We start from the raw sequence: 13636 nt of genomic DNA, 5'->3' as shown, positions 1-13636 counted from the left end.
TAAGGCAGCCTGGAAAGTTACCATGGTGAGGCATTATTCTCATCTCACAATACAAAATGCCGTATTGTACGTTTACATTAAATATTATGTATTACTTATACTACTTTTGCACGTTTTTCTTACTTCTTAAACTAGCATAAACGTCCCCACTATTTTAATAAACATTCAATCCATAGCGGACCTTTTCTTAGGAGTAAATAGTGAACCAATCAGAGCAAAGAAAATTTCTGTATCGAACTTCGCTAACGGACCAAGTTGTGGCCTAAAAGTGTACAAGATTAGGCCACAATACTGTAACCTAAATATTTATTACTAAATTCCTACAAATTAATTCAAATGCAATTCATATATTTCACGTATATTATTCCATATAAAACTTCTAAGAAATGTATACTTAGTAGTACACATTTAAAAAAGAAATGAGTGTAATTGAAGTAGAATTACTTAAAGGTTAAAAATGGTCTATGAAGGCTTTAACTAAAGTATTTTGCATTCAATACTGCTATAAATATAAATAATAACAATAAATAAATATAAATAAATAAATTAAAACATTTCTTTAATTTGAGGATATATTGTAATATGAATACTGCTTTGATAACTCGATTTTACAGTTCCAATACTTCCAATTCGATTAAATGGAATTCAAGAATAATCAGAAATGAATTTCTGAATTACTTCAAATACAATTTAAGGCATACTTTTATACGATCGAGTCCAGTTACACCGCTCAATGATTCTTCAATTCCATTTGTAAATGCTGGCATGAATCAAGTACATTCGAATTTTACAAAACATTTAGATTAATATATGTAACAATAATAATTATTTATACATATATATATTCTTTTCAGTTTAAGGGGATTTTCTTGAATTATTATGATCCACCTGCAACAAAAGTTACTAATTCTCAAAAGTGTATCAGAATTAGTGGAAAACATAACGATCTCAACATAGTTGGAAATGATACTTATCATCATACATTCTTTGAAATGTTAGGAAATTGGTCTTTTGGGGATTATTTTAAGGTATTTCTTCTTCTGTAAGAAACGAAGAGAGAAAGTTTAAACAAAAATATATATTTTGCAGGAGGAAGCATGTCTTTATGCGTGGAATCTATTGACACAGCATTATGGTATTAAAGAAAGCAGTTTATATGTAACATACTTTGGTGGAAATAAGCAGTTAGGATTGGAGCCAGATTTAGAATGTAGAGATATCTGGTTGAATATTGGCGTTGCCAAAGATAAAGTTCTGCCATTTGATATACAAGATAACTTTTGGGAAATGGGTGTTTGTGGACCGTGCGGTCCTTGTACAGAAATACATGTGGATCATAAAAACCATGTGTCGAGTCAATCTACGAGAGTTAATAGAGGATACCCGGATCTCACAGAGTTGTGGAATATAGTTTTTATACAATACGAACGGTATACACTACATATTTAACATTGAGATCATTATTTTTAAAATGAGCTAATAAAAGTTGATTTTTTAAATTTTACTATTATATATCAGATTAATAGATGGTACAATAATACCTCTACCAAAACACCATGTAGACACTGGCATGGGATTTGAAAGATTAGTTGCACTTTTACAAGGAAAGAGTTCAAATTACGATACAGATATTTTTGAACCACTTTTTGATGCTATCCAAAAGTACACAAAAGCACCAGAATACAGAGGACAATTTGCTAATGATGATAATAGTATTGATACTGGTTATAGAATATTAGCAGACCATAGTAGGATGATTACTATTGCTTTGGCCGATGGAATAGTACCAGAAGAAAAGTAGGTCATTCTAATAGCCAAGTATAGTTAATGCTGCAAATTACTATTAGAATATCACTTTCAGTTATAAACTCAGAAAAATTATAAGGAAAGTAATTACTACAGGTGAAGAAATATTTAAGCAAGAAAAAATACTTCAAGAACTTTCATATGTGGTGACAGATACTTTAGGTGACACCTATCCTGAGTTGCAAACTAATCTTAAACAGGTAAAATTATGCAATTGCAAGAAATTTGATGTATTAATATAGAACGGGATTGTATTTAGGTACAACAAATTATTGGATATGAAACGAATTTATATAAACGATTGAGAAAAAACTCTGCCAAAGAATGGAAAAAGATAATTGAAAAGAGACCTGAACTAGCATCAGTTACTGATTGGATGGCTCCTGGTTTATTAAATGCATATAAGTATCTACAAACTGTAGCTAACGACTTGTAAGTATTGCACAAAAATTATTTTCAACATTATTTTAGTATATTTTATGTATTTTTATAGAAAAGAAACTAAAACATTACCAGGAAATGTTGCATTTAAATTGTATGATACATATGGTTTAAAAGAAGAAGCAATAGCCGAACTTGCAGAAATTGAATCCCTACAGTTTGATAAAGAAGTTTTTCAAACTGAATTTGAAAGAGTCAAAAATCAATCAAAAATGGGTGTAAATTTGAGTAATGATATCATTATGAAAAGGTTTATAGAACTTCTTGAAAAAAATGATGTACCTAAAACTAATGATATATTTAAGTATGAATATATGCATGTTAAAAATGATTATGAGTTTCCTTCAATTGAGAGTAAAATTATAGGAATAATTGTAAATGGTAAATCGATTCATTAAAGTCAATTACATACTAACCATAATAAAAATACACATATTTCATTTATTTTAGACAACTTAATATTAAATAATACAAATCATGCTGCAAGCAAAAGTATTACATTGAGTAAAGGGGATGAAATTGGAATTATATTGGACAAAACAAAATGTTATTCACTAGAAGGTGGCCAAGCATCTGATCATGGAACCTTTTTCATAAATGACTTAACTTTCCACATAAATAATGTGCAAAAGAGGAATGGCTATGTTATACATTTTGGCAAACTTCTAAATGTTGATTGCAAGTGAGTCTTAAATTTAATTTTTATAGCTCTTATAAAGTTTGATGGCATAGAAACAAAACGCTGACGTATTTCCTTTTTTTCATTTAGAGATTTAAATAAAGACATGAAAATTGGTGACAGTTGTATGGTGTCTATCAATTCTGATCGTAGAAAAGGGTTAATGCAACACCATACCGCTGCACATTTGTTGAACGCATTTATGAAACAAACTTTACGAGTTGCGTATCCACGCAATTCTGTTATTCGTCCACATACTTTAAAATATCAGTTTACTTCTTTCGGAAATAAACTATCTTTTGAGCAGATTAAAAAAATTGAGAAATCGATAAATGATGTTATAAAAGCTAATGTTTCTGTTAAAACAAAAATATTAAATTCATCTGAATTATTAGCCGAAGACTCTTTAACGTTAATACCAGGAGAAGTGTACCCTTACGCAGATATTCGAGTTGTAGAAATTAAGGCTGCTCACTTAAACTCAAAGTAAGTGTTCTTGAAGATGTAATTATCCAAATAATTACTTTCTTTCATTTGGTTTCAAAATAATCTTCTTTTAGAGAAGCATGTTGTGGTACACATATACATAAGACTGGAATGTTGGAACACTTTTGTTTTGTAAATTACCATTCGAAAGGAGTAACCAGTCTTACTGTTGAAGGAGCTGTAGGAACACTTGCTAGATCTATTAGTATGACAGGGGAAAAGATACAACAAAAAGTTATGAATTTAAAAAATAAATTGAAATGTGAAAAACTTGAATATAAGACATTTCAATCTATAAGAAAACATATTGTAAAAGAAATAGACGATCTTAATGAAGAATTACCATACGTCATCAAGATAGAATGTTTAAAAGAAATAGAAGATTTGGATAAAGAAGCAAAAGAAGCACAAAAACAGTAAGTATAGTAGCCTACAACTATGTGAAAATGTTGAAAACTTGTAATTTAGCGCACATGTAATTTTTAGTGTCTGCTATAATTTTAGAAGTTGAAGATAGACAGTCAGATTTTGTCATTCTTCATTATTTAAATAATACATTAATAATTAATACAATCATTGTTTTATAATAATACTTGAAATTTTCAATGCAGGATATACTCCAGTCAAAAGCAATAATCCACCATTTGTTGCTAGTATGAAAGTCAATAAATGTACCAAATTGTCATCAGAAGCTTTATTAATTAGTGTCATTAATGCAGATTTGCATCTACAAGCATTAAAAAAGTGTAAACATATTTATTATTAAATTGTAAAAATAAATGATGAAAAAATGTATTACATTATGTACACGTTTATTTATTTGTATAAGTAATATTTATTTAATAATTTTATTACTTTGTATTCTCTATATTATTTTCATAAAATATTTTAAGAGCATTCCACTGAGGTGCGTGTAGTAATATGTGGGGCCTTTTTGTCTTCATAAAATTTACTGCTTCTTCAGGAGTCCATCGATATTTCTACAAATGATATTAATCTATAATTTTTAGTTCCCTTACACATAATATCTAAAATTGTTTTGCGATCTAACCATCATTAAGTAACAGCCTACTAATGTTGCGCTACGTGTTCTTCCTGCTTTACAGTGTACATAGACACTTCCAGTACAAAGATCGTGACTATTAGGGGAATATTTATTTGTCTCAGTTTTACGAAACTCGTCAATAAAGTTTACACCGCGTAGTAACTTTTCTTGCGAAGGCGATTGAAAAATATCTGTTGTCGATAATTGTAAAAATTTTACGTTATGTGACTGCCAGTCCTAAAAAATTGTACACCATATAGTAGAATAGCACATATTTGTATTTTCTCTGCAAAATAAAACTATATCATATTTAAGACTTTATAATATATATTAGTTCGAATACAAAATAAATACCTTCTCAGTATTAGAAAACAATTTTAATTCATAATCTTCGTTCATCGAAATAACTCCCGCAATATTTTCCTCGGATATTAACTGAAAATTTTTGAAAAATTAATATTTTGATATTTATGAAAATTGTTAGCGTATGTAGAAAAATATGTTCTTAAGAAGCATATATCTTTATTTAATATTTCAATGATAATCACTAATTATATGCGACGTATAATTACATACCTTTCTGGTCATTCCTCGGAACGGTAAAGCGCCTAAGACAACTATTTCGTCAATTCGATTGTACCAACTTCTTGACGAAATTTTTTCCATTAACACATTATAAAAAAGTGTCGGATAAAATGTCAGTCTTGCAAACATTTCTTCTAAATTTGCAATTTAACGATAATATTACTAATTCTGTTATGCTTTAAAATTATTTAATTATATAACTTCGAAAATCACGTTATTTAATTTATTTTTATAAGAACTCAAGGTAACACAGTTTAAGTTTTCTTTCTCAAAGCAAACGAATAAATACATTGGCCTACTATTGGAGAAAGTACAGGTGATCCACCTGCGACGCGGTACCTTGCAGCACGGTATCGCTACAACGCGGTTGAAAAAAATGTGGAAATTTTCCTACAATGCCGCAATTTTATAATATACATATGCATATTCGCAAGCACGTATTTGTAGTTCTTTTTTACTTATACTATATTCATTGTCAAGTCAATTTATGGAAATTTTCCTACAATATTAGAATTCCATAGCGTACATATGCATATTCAAAAATACGTATTTGAAATTCTTTTTCGTTTATACTCGATTTATTATCAAGTCAAGTCGGTTTTTCTTGCGAGTAGTGTTAGCATGCGCTTACATTTTGGATAATATTACACCTAGTAATTCAGAGCACAGTCAAGGAAAAGCTCTTCTCATTTCTTCTCTCAAAACGTAGTTTTTCTCATTTGAGAACTGAATTCCAATTTCTGTATTAAGTTAGTGTTTCCTATAATACAACTTTCCACAGCACGGTATTTTCAAGTAACGTATCTACCATGTTGTAGGAGGTTCATTTGTATTCATACTAAGAGAAAGTAACAGGATTTCTGTGTACTCTTGGATGAACTATTTGTATCCGAACAGAAATTTGCGACGCTCGGTTTTGACTCAGAAAAGAGATTTTAATGTTTTATTTATAGACTCATATCTTCATGTTTAAGTAATTAATTAAATAATCATATATTTATACATATATAAGCTCACGTAATAATGGGAGATTATTCAAGAATAATCTGTTGTACTATTATTATTGTAACAGTGCAATGTTTATATAATGTTTTTTACACAAATAATTCATATATGTATATTAAAAAAGTATATCTAAGTATGTTGTAAAAAAATAATTATACAATGTCAAATTATCCTTCTAATATATTATTAAAATATGACTATATTTCTACAAAATGTTTTGATTGTTTTAATAAATAATCATCTAAACAGTAGTTACCTAAGTGACCTTCTCTAAATAAGCTAAGAAAATACTCTGCTGCATATCTCAAATCTGGTTTCACAATAGTACCTCCAGTATAATTCTTAATTTTTACAGTCTTTTTTTGTTTTGCAGCGATAAATGTAAGGACATATGTTATATCATCACAAGGGTTTGGTAATCCTAATATATCTGCGTATTCAAATCGTTCGTTTCTATTGAACCAAAATAATAAATAATCTGCAATTACGTCAGGGCCTACCAAATGATCCTGCATACAACCGACTAACGCTAACTTTAGACCACAAATAACATCGTTTACTTTAGGAGTTAAAATTCCTGGCGTGTCTAAGATGTATATATCTGGATTCACTGATATTTTCACACGAGTTGAAACAGATCTTGTGATACCAGCTACTCCACCTACTTTTACCGCTTTACTTTTAAAGAGATTATTACTTCTTAAACGATTAATTAGTGAAGACTTTCCTACATTTGGAACTCCAATAATCATCATTGCATAAGATTTTTCTTCTGCTCTGTTATAACGATCTGATTCTTTAATTAATCTTTGTGCCAATGGTAGCAATTGCTTAACTCCTTCGCAATGTTCATTTTTAAAATTAGTAAACAATACATTAGCTAATCCCTGATCTTTTAACTCAGCTATTAAGGTTTCCTTATACCTCATATCAGTTAAATCCATTTTGTTTAATATAAAAATGTGAGGTTTCAATCCGGTTAAAGTTTTAGTAAAATCTGCATAATGCCCAGAAAGCGGAATTCTAGCATCATGTACTTCAATTATACAATCTACATTCTTTAATTGCCGCTGCATTTGCCTTATTCCCTTGTCCATATGACCAGGAAACCACCTCAATAAATCTTTACTTGTTACCCGAAATTTATTTCGAAACGTTGGGATAACATTACCTCCTGCAATCACCATTTTCGAGCGTTTTACAATCTCCATTGACATCATTTTATTGGTATACTTTCTGTAACAATATTTCTCGTATAAATTATTTCAAATTAATCTTTTTCTAGGTAATACATTGTACTTCTACTAGCAGTACCTGCTTGAAAAATATACTTGAAAAATTTCCTTCTAAGTAACCTTAACTATGACCGGTTTACGGATACACCTTTCAGATAATGACTGATATACATAATAATATACATAGTAATCACAACGTTGATAATAAATTTAAATAGTTAAGTAACTAAATTATAATTGTATACATATATACCAAAAAATAAGTGCTCATATTGGATAATTGGAAGATTCGTTCTGTGACGAGATATTTATATGTCAATATGTATGTGTATGGCGTAGGTTACATACATTGTTACGTATGTATACGTATGTACATATAGGAGAAATATGTACAGTAACGGGACCAATCAGAGCAAACAAAATTTCTATATCGATTGTCGCTCATTGGCTACTGTTTTCCGTTAATAACTCGTAAACAATGCCACGAATTCCATTTTCGCTAAGGAAAAAATTACTCTAAATGACCTCAGAAATCTCACATTTCCCGAAATTACAATAATTTTAATACACCCTGTATATGTTTTTATGTATGCGTAAAATATGTACATTCTTTTCGAATTGTATCCAACTTCAAATAATCTATCATGTTTATATGATAGTTGAATTCATAATTAATAACATGTAATATTAAATAATACTAAAAAAATGGTGTAAAATCAAAATTTTTAATATAAAAATTACAAAAGAAATGTAACTTAATAATGATAATTTGAAATAGTAATTTTTAAATTCTTTTTAAATATGCGTCTTTGAAAAACTTGAACTATTTCAAATTTAAAAAATAAAGATAATTATGGATGAAAAAGGATATAAAGAACATAAACGAAAAATTCGCGAAGCTGTGGCTGCAGTCGATACTACAGCCCCAACACTCGATATATCTTATTATTATAAAAAGCGTAACTTAACTCTTGACGCGAATCGAATAAAAGAGATAGATAAGGAAAACATGGATTTGTTGAAAAGGATGAGTGTGATTAGTCGTACAGGTGTAAGTATGAAATATTGTTCTAAGTGAAGGAAATGGTAATGTGAAAATGTAAGAATTTTCATTATTGTTATATTATTTTTATATTTCTTACGTTCAATGTAGAAATTCAACGTTGTTCGTGTAGTTTTTGTATCGTTTATTAAGAAAGTAAAGATGGCAATATAATTTTATGTGCAAACAGCAGTAGTAATTATTTCATTGTACCTCTGTTTTTATATATTGTAGGGAAAAGTAGACTGCTGGATGCATCAAATTAAGTATGTAACTCAAATAGGAGTTCAAGAAGCGAATAATAAAATGATTATGAACGGGAATAAAACATTATTGAAAATGATTGCTGAAGCTAGTAGTATCTACCCCACTGGAGAATTCATACAAAGTTGGAAAGCAATGAGAAGAAAAATGATGCATGGTAGAAGGCAAATTAACAATACTTGAACATTATATTATATTTTACGCAATTATAAAATTATTTATTTAAATTTATAATATTAATTTAGATTTGCCCAAAAGCAACAGGCTCAATCTGCTGTGTCTCAAGTAAATGAAGATCATTGCATGGTGAAAGATTTATCATTGATGAAAGAGTTAAATCCGTCCATACGAACCAAATGCTTTTTTGAAATTGAAATACAAAATGATAAACAAAAATTAGGAAATATAAAATTTGAGCTCTATGATGATGTTGTCCCACAAACATGTGCAAATTTTTCTAAATTGTGTCGTGGAACAAAAAATGGGCTATCATACAAGTAAAAAAGATAACTGATAATAATTTAATAGACAAGAGTGATTACCAAGTTAAGAAATCATTATAAAGCAAAAAATATATATTGTTTAATAGAAATACACCGTTCCACCGTATAGTTTCGGGTTATTGGTGTCAAGGTGGTGATGTAACAAAATTCAATGGAATTGGAGGAGTCTCTGCTTTTGATACCGCATTTGAAAATGAAAATTTTAATTTACGTCATGCAGGTCCTGGAATATTATCTATGTGTAATAATAATGAAAATAAAAATGATTCGAAATTCAACCTCACCTTTCGATCCTTAGAAACAATGGATGGAAAGTGTGTAGTATTTGGAAAAGTTATTTCCGGGTTATCAAATATTTACAAAGTAATTAATTTTCAGTAATTTAATAAACTTACTAATATAATTCTTTTATTTCATTTATAATACGTATTTGTAGATTGATGAATTTGGTACAAAGACTGGAAAACCAACTAAAACAGTAATTATTTCTAATTGTGGTATTATATCAAGAAAACATGACTGGCATCCTTCTGAAGAAGAGGATAAATAAGTAAAACTTCCAATAAATTTAAATCACTTAAGAGACTAGTACTTTTTAAGTAAATTACTTTGAAATTTCTTCTACAGTATGTAATATTTTTGTATTATAGTCACATAATTTACATAAAATATGGGAACACAATCTATTAAAGTTATGCATATTGCTATGTTATATTGTCATGGCAAATATAGTATTAAACTTACATAACTTTATATAAAATGCAATTGTTTAAACAAGATTACAATAATATATTAACAGTATAATTAGTAGATACTTTTTTTTTTAATTTAGACAATGTTATCTGGTTTTTTAAGTATAAGAAATTATGCAGAAAATATATTCTTACAAATATATATAAAAGTTATACAATCTAAGGCACTTCAATCTTCAACTGTATCTCTGTTTTAAAAAAAGTTCGATTGCAACAAGAATTAATGTTTGTACCCTTGCTATAAAATACAAATATTTGAAATGACACAAAAAAACGATAGTAATGTACGCTTAAGCATGATGTTAAATTCATAATAAATATTAATCTGTATTAATGTAATTAAACATTATGTTATTCATTTCAAATATATGTATTATAGTGTTTTCTCTTCAAGCTGGTATTTTTTTAGGATTCAAATCGTACATACGGCGCATACGTTTCTTCAATTCCTGCGGGAATTTGTCGTAACATTTTTTACAAGCTGGTTTTAAATCAAATTCGAAAAACTTGGTTTTTTGATTCATTTTTTGATCACAAAATGCACACGCAAAGTGGTGAACGCACCATGCTTTATTTAGAGCGGTGAAAACTGGAACAGATAAAGACAAAATATAGATTTACTAAGTATTAGCCCTGTAAAGAAACTTTCTGTAACAAAAATTAGATTTTTCAATCAATACTGTTATTAAAATAATTTATAGTTAATTTGATTGCTATTTTAAGGTAACAAATTTGTTGTATAAATAAAACGGTATACATACCATCTCCAGCTATTACTTGATTACAAACAAAACATAGATTGCCAAATAACTGATGATAATGTGTTTCACAATAAGCCAGACCTTTTTTCTCATAATGTCTATGGCCTAAAAACGGTTTCTCGCATTTTGCACAAACAAAGTGCTCGACATGCCAATGTTTACCTAATGCAGTAACTACACGTTCCTCAATTGGGCGTCTACAGGCACCACATATAGGAATTCCCATTTTATCATGACATCTCAGACAGTACAGTTCATTCTAAACAATAAATTGTTTTACTGCATATTCAAAACGTTAATGTTTGTAAATAAAATAATTTGATACATATTTACCATTTCATTGGCAGCGTAACCTGGTCTGGAATTAACTTCTCTAGCATCAGAATTAAGTTCTGTCCCACATGCTGTACAATTGAAATGATAAGGATGATATAATTCTCCGCGAAAACGTAAAGGCTTGTCATCAATTACTCCACTAAAAATTCAATGTTAAACGTTTGTCTTATAAATGAAATACAAATTACGTTACGCAAAGAGCAGTAAAAATACATACTGGCACTGATGACAAATATATTTTCCAAGTGCCCCTGCTTTCACACGTGCATTACAAGTGTGACACAGAGCTCTACCTTGACATTTAATGAATCCTGCATCAGCTAATTCGCCGTCGCATTCTTCACAACGGAAACATCCTGGATGCCAATTAGCATTCATTGCTTTTATTACTCTACCAATAACAAATTCTCCTATAAATATTAAGATTCAGATATTAGTTTCATATTCTAACGAATGCTTGAGGATTGTAGAAATAGTCTTCATGGTATTTAATTGAGTAAAAATTCATATATACCGCATTTTTCACAACAGGGAGCGAATAAGACATGGAAATCATGTTCACAATACTTGTATCCTTCAAATTCGTAAAATATTCCATCAGGGAATGGTCGAAAACATTGTGCACATCTAAATAAAATTTAAAATTACATGAAACATATATTTTAATTGCTGTATCTTATTTACTAATGCAATATGTAATAATTACGTAATCTTACACAAAACATTGAGGATGCCACAATTCTCCATGCGAATTAACAATTTTTTCGTGTGCTACAAACCCTTCTCGACATCGAGAACAGAACATGTGATCCATAGACATTTCTGTAACACTACACAAAAATATACTTTTTTACTATCAATCGTATATATCTTTCAATGTTTAATATTATACTTAATTATTCAATATCTCAACTTAATTGGAATAATTATAACCTTATAATAACTTTATACGTTAATTAAATATCACATATATTAATTGCAATATCAATATTATTATTGTCATATTATTTGTATCATTTATTAAATTACATTATTTAAAGTTTTCAGTAATGAGAAATAACATATGAACACGAAAATGAAGATCTAACTTTGTATTATTAACATCGGTAAAATTAATTATTGTAAATACCTTTCAGGGCCTTTGATTGACAGTGATTATTTATTCTAAATAATCATTGCTTTTTTATTTAGTGACATCTAAATATTGGCGTACTTGATTATATTATAATAACGAAGTATTAAAATCGTAGTTTTTAATGTTTGATAATAACAGATTTAAAATTAAATACCTGCGAACGCTTTTTGACGCTGGAAGAGATATCCTAAACAGTATGTTTCACAAGAGAAATAATTGTGCTTACCCTGGCATTCTTTTAGCGATAAGGAAGAACTAATTAAATCTCACGATTTGTACTATCAGTGGATATTCTATCTATCGAATGTTTAAATTACTTTTAATATTATACATTAATAATTAATAAGAAATATACTTGATTTTCCAATTAGTAGAAAAATGTATCCTCGACAGTAAATGAATTTTATATTGTAATTTAAATATTTTTATAGAGAATATAATTGAATTTTCACAAATACAATTTTACTTTAATGCAAAGTTGATTCAATGTAAATTTAGAATAAAAATTACGTCAGCGGATAATGCACCACCCTTTTTACTGTAACCATTCCGTTTAAATGTAACGACCAATCAAATGTTAGAGATACAGAATTACCTTTTGAGAAATAAAACCTTAAACAAGAAAATCAGTTGAGAGCAGAAACTCTTAACTTATTACTGAACAGTCGAACGGGTTTGTTTATAATATTTTTTATTTCAGGAACAAACTTATGTATGTATTTATTTTCTAAACATTATTTTAAATTAATCACATAATCGTTTCATGAGCGCCCAACTGTTGAACAGCGCTTCAAGCGTGACAAATTTTTAAATTGTTTTAACCATGAAATAGATAACTTAACAATGAAAGAATAACACTATGTTCAATATTTAAAAATAGAGGTAATGCAGGTCACTACAGTCCGCTACATTACAATATGGCCGAAATTTTGCTCCCTGCCTTCATGTACACTTTAGTCTCTTCTTCCGAATGCACAGTTCTTCCAGTCCATGATCGTTTCGTATCTTTTTTCACTTCAGGAGAAAAGCGCTGAAAAGGGAAACGCAAGGCGTTACATTTACTGTAACAACAGTGTTTATGCGTGAATACCATGAATCTAAAAGACGGGTGACCATATCATACCCGTGTGAAGCTAGCTCACCATATTAACCGATTTTAATGAAACACAGCTTAACAAATTACTCATCGATTAATTATAATTAGTCCAATATTGCTCACTGCAATGGCGAAAACTAATAATAAACTATTGTTAATTTGTAATTGTTTTCAATTATTTCTTCCTTAATTTTCAGAAGTTTTCAAAAATCTTCTTCGAGTCAACCAGGGACTTTCACAACTGCCTAGAGAATTTTAATATGTAATATCTCAAATAATCCACAAAACGTGCTGTATATTCGAACATAGAATTGCTCTTCAGTTGCAGATTATTGTTTTGCAATTATTTTTTGTTGCTTACTTCTACTGTGCAAGAAATTGTTTAAAAATCATCACACCGTTACGACTATATACTTCAAATGACTTCAGAAACTACCCATTTCCCGGAAGTAACATCATTTTGAG

The 13636-nt window shown here is 29.0% G+C and overlaps 4 protein-coding genes across 13 annotated transcripts; 2 read left to right on the top strand and 2 right to left on the bottom strand.

Moving 5' to 3' along the window:
* Positions 1-260: 260 nt before the first annotated feature.
* Positions 261-4627, top strand: Alars-m (alanine--tRNA ligase, mitochondrial). Of its 4 annotated transcripts, none has more exons than XM_078190376.1 (12): positions 261-450; positions 615-774; positions 855-1028; positions 1090-1430; positions 1519-1797; positions 1862-2006; positions 2066-2238; positions 2300-2628; positions 2698-2929; positions 3017-3412; positions 3487-3828; positions 4024-4627. In XM_078190376.1, the coding sequence occupies exons 2-12, from the start codon at positions 766-768 to the stop codon at positions 4046-4048; spliced, it is 2445 nt and encodes an 814-aa protein (XP_078046502.1). In that variant the 5' UTR covers positions 261-450; positions 615-765; the 3' UTR covers positions 4049-4627. The 4 variants fall into 4 exon arrangements, with proteins under 4 accessions (XP_078046502.1, XP_078046501.1, XP_078046503.1 ...); XM_078190375.1 differs by having other exon boundaries at positions 261-482; XM_078190377.1 differs by lacking the exon at positions 615-774.
* LOC144474954 (phosphatidylglycerophosphatase and protein-tyrosine phosphatase 1-like) lies at positions 4115-7609 on the bottom strand. Of its 2 annotated transcripts, XM_078190379.1 has the most exons (6): positions 7362-7609; positions 7219-7283; positions 5034-5176; positions 4812-4892; positions 4464-4694; positions 4115-4392 (listed from the first exon to the last, which is right to left on the bottom strand). In XM_078190379.1, the coding sequence occupies exons 2-6, from the start codon at positions 7265-7267 to the stop codon at positions 4264-4266; spliced, it is 633 nt and encodes a 210-aa protein (XP_078046505.1). In that variant the 5' UTR covers positions 7268-7283; positions 7362-7609; the 3' UTR covers positions 4115-4263. The 2 variants fall into 2 exon arrangements, with proteins under 2 accessions (XP_078046505.1, XP_078046504.1); XM_078190378.1 differs by lacking the exons at positions 4115-4392; positions 4464-4694; positions 4812-4892; positions 5034-5176 and having other exon boundaries at positions 5183-7283.
* Positions 7610-8135: 526 nt separating this feature from the next.
* On the top strand, positions 8136-9650 carry LOC144475091 (uncharacterized). Its single transcript, XM_078190670.1, has 5 exons — positions 8136-8333; positions 8559-8752; positions 8834-9085; positions 9178-9454; positions 9528-9650. The coding sequence occupies exons 1-5, from the start codon at positions 8136-8138 to the stop codon at positions 9639-9641; spliced, it is 1035 nt and encodes a 344-aa protein (XP_078046796.1). The 3' UTR covers positions 9642-9650.
* Positions 9459-12630, bottom strand: Stck (LIM zinc finger domain containing stck). Of its 6 annotated transcripts, none has more exons than XM_078190666.1 (8): positions 12230-12630; positions 12070-12152; positions 11657-11770; positions 11455-11567; positions 11158-11350; positions 10938-11079; positions 10605-10863; positions 9459-10432 (listed from the first exon to the last, which is right to left on the bottom strand). In XM_078190666.1, the coding sequence occupies exons 3-8, from the start codon at positions 11758-11760 to the stop codon at positions 10233-10235; spliced, it is 1011 nt and encodes a 336-aa protein (XP_078046792.1). In that variant the 5' UTR covers positions 11761-11770; positions 12070-12152; positions 12230-12630; the 3' UTR covers positions 9459-10232. The 6 variants fall into 6 exon arrangements, with proteins under 6 accessions (XP_078046792.1, XP_078046793.1, XP_078046794.1 ...); XM_078190667.1 differs by having other exon boundaries at positions 12070-12137; XM_078190668.1 differs by having other exon boundaries at positions 12070-12104.
* Between the last annotated feature and the right edge of the window lie 1006 nt (positions 12631-13636).

Source organism: Augochlora pura, chromosome 9 (assembly GCF_028453695.1).
Source record: "Augochlora pura isolate Apur16 chromosome 9, APUR_v2.2.1, whole genome shotgun sequence".
Lineage (NCBI taxonomy): Eukaryota > Metazoa > Arthropoda > Insecta > Hymenoptera > Halictidae > Augochlora > Augochlora pura.
Note: the sequence above shows the minus strand (reverse complement) of the source record. Positions and strands in the feature narration are given on the sequence as shown.

What these genes read in the sequence shown, in the direction of transcription:
- Alars-m (XM_078190374.1), top strand. Translation starts at nt 583, where the DNA reads ATGAATACTGCTTTGATAACTCGATTTTACAGTTCCAATACTTCCAAT. An exon ending in TGCAAACTAATCTTAAACAG is followed by an intron (nt 2,007 to 2,065) that starts GTAAAATTATGC and finishes GATTGTATTTAG; the next exon opens with GTACAACAAATTATTGGATA. An exon ending in GCAAAAGAAGCACAAAAACA is followed by an intron (nt 3,829 to 4,023) that starts GTAAGTATAGTA and finishes TTTTCAATGCAG; the next exon opens with GATATACTCCAGTCAAAAGC.
- LOC144474954 (XM_078190378.1), bottom strand. Translation starts at nt 7,267, where the DNA reads ATGATGTCAATGGAGATTGTAAAACGCTCGAAAATGGTGATTGCAGGA.
- Stck (XM_078190664.1), bottom strand. An exon ending in TATATTTGTCATCAGTGCCA is followed by an intron (nt 11,080 to 11,157) that starts GTATGTATTTTT and finishes TTGAATTTTTAG; the next exon opens with TGGAGTAATTGATGACAAGC. An exon ending in GTTACGCTGCCAATGAAATG is followed by an intron (nt 10,864 to 10,937) that starts GTAAATATGTAT and finishes TTTATTGTTTAG; the next exon opens with AATGAACTGTACTGTCTGAG.
- LOC144475091 (XM_078190670.1), top strand. Translation starts at nt 8,136, where the DNA reads ATGGATGAAAAAGGATATAAAGAACATAAACGAAAAATTCGCGAAGCT. An exon ending in AAAATGATGCATGGTAGAAG is followed by an intron (nt 8,753 to 8,833) that starts GCAAATTAACAA and finishes ATATTAATTTAG; the next exon opens with ATTTGCCCAAAAGCAACAGG. An exon ending in AAAAATGGGCTATCATACAA is followed by an intron (nt 9,086 to 9,177) that starts GTAAAAAAGATA and finishes ATTGTTTAATAG; the next exon opens with AAATACACCGTTCCACCGTA.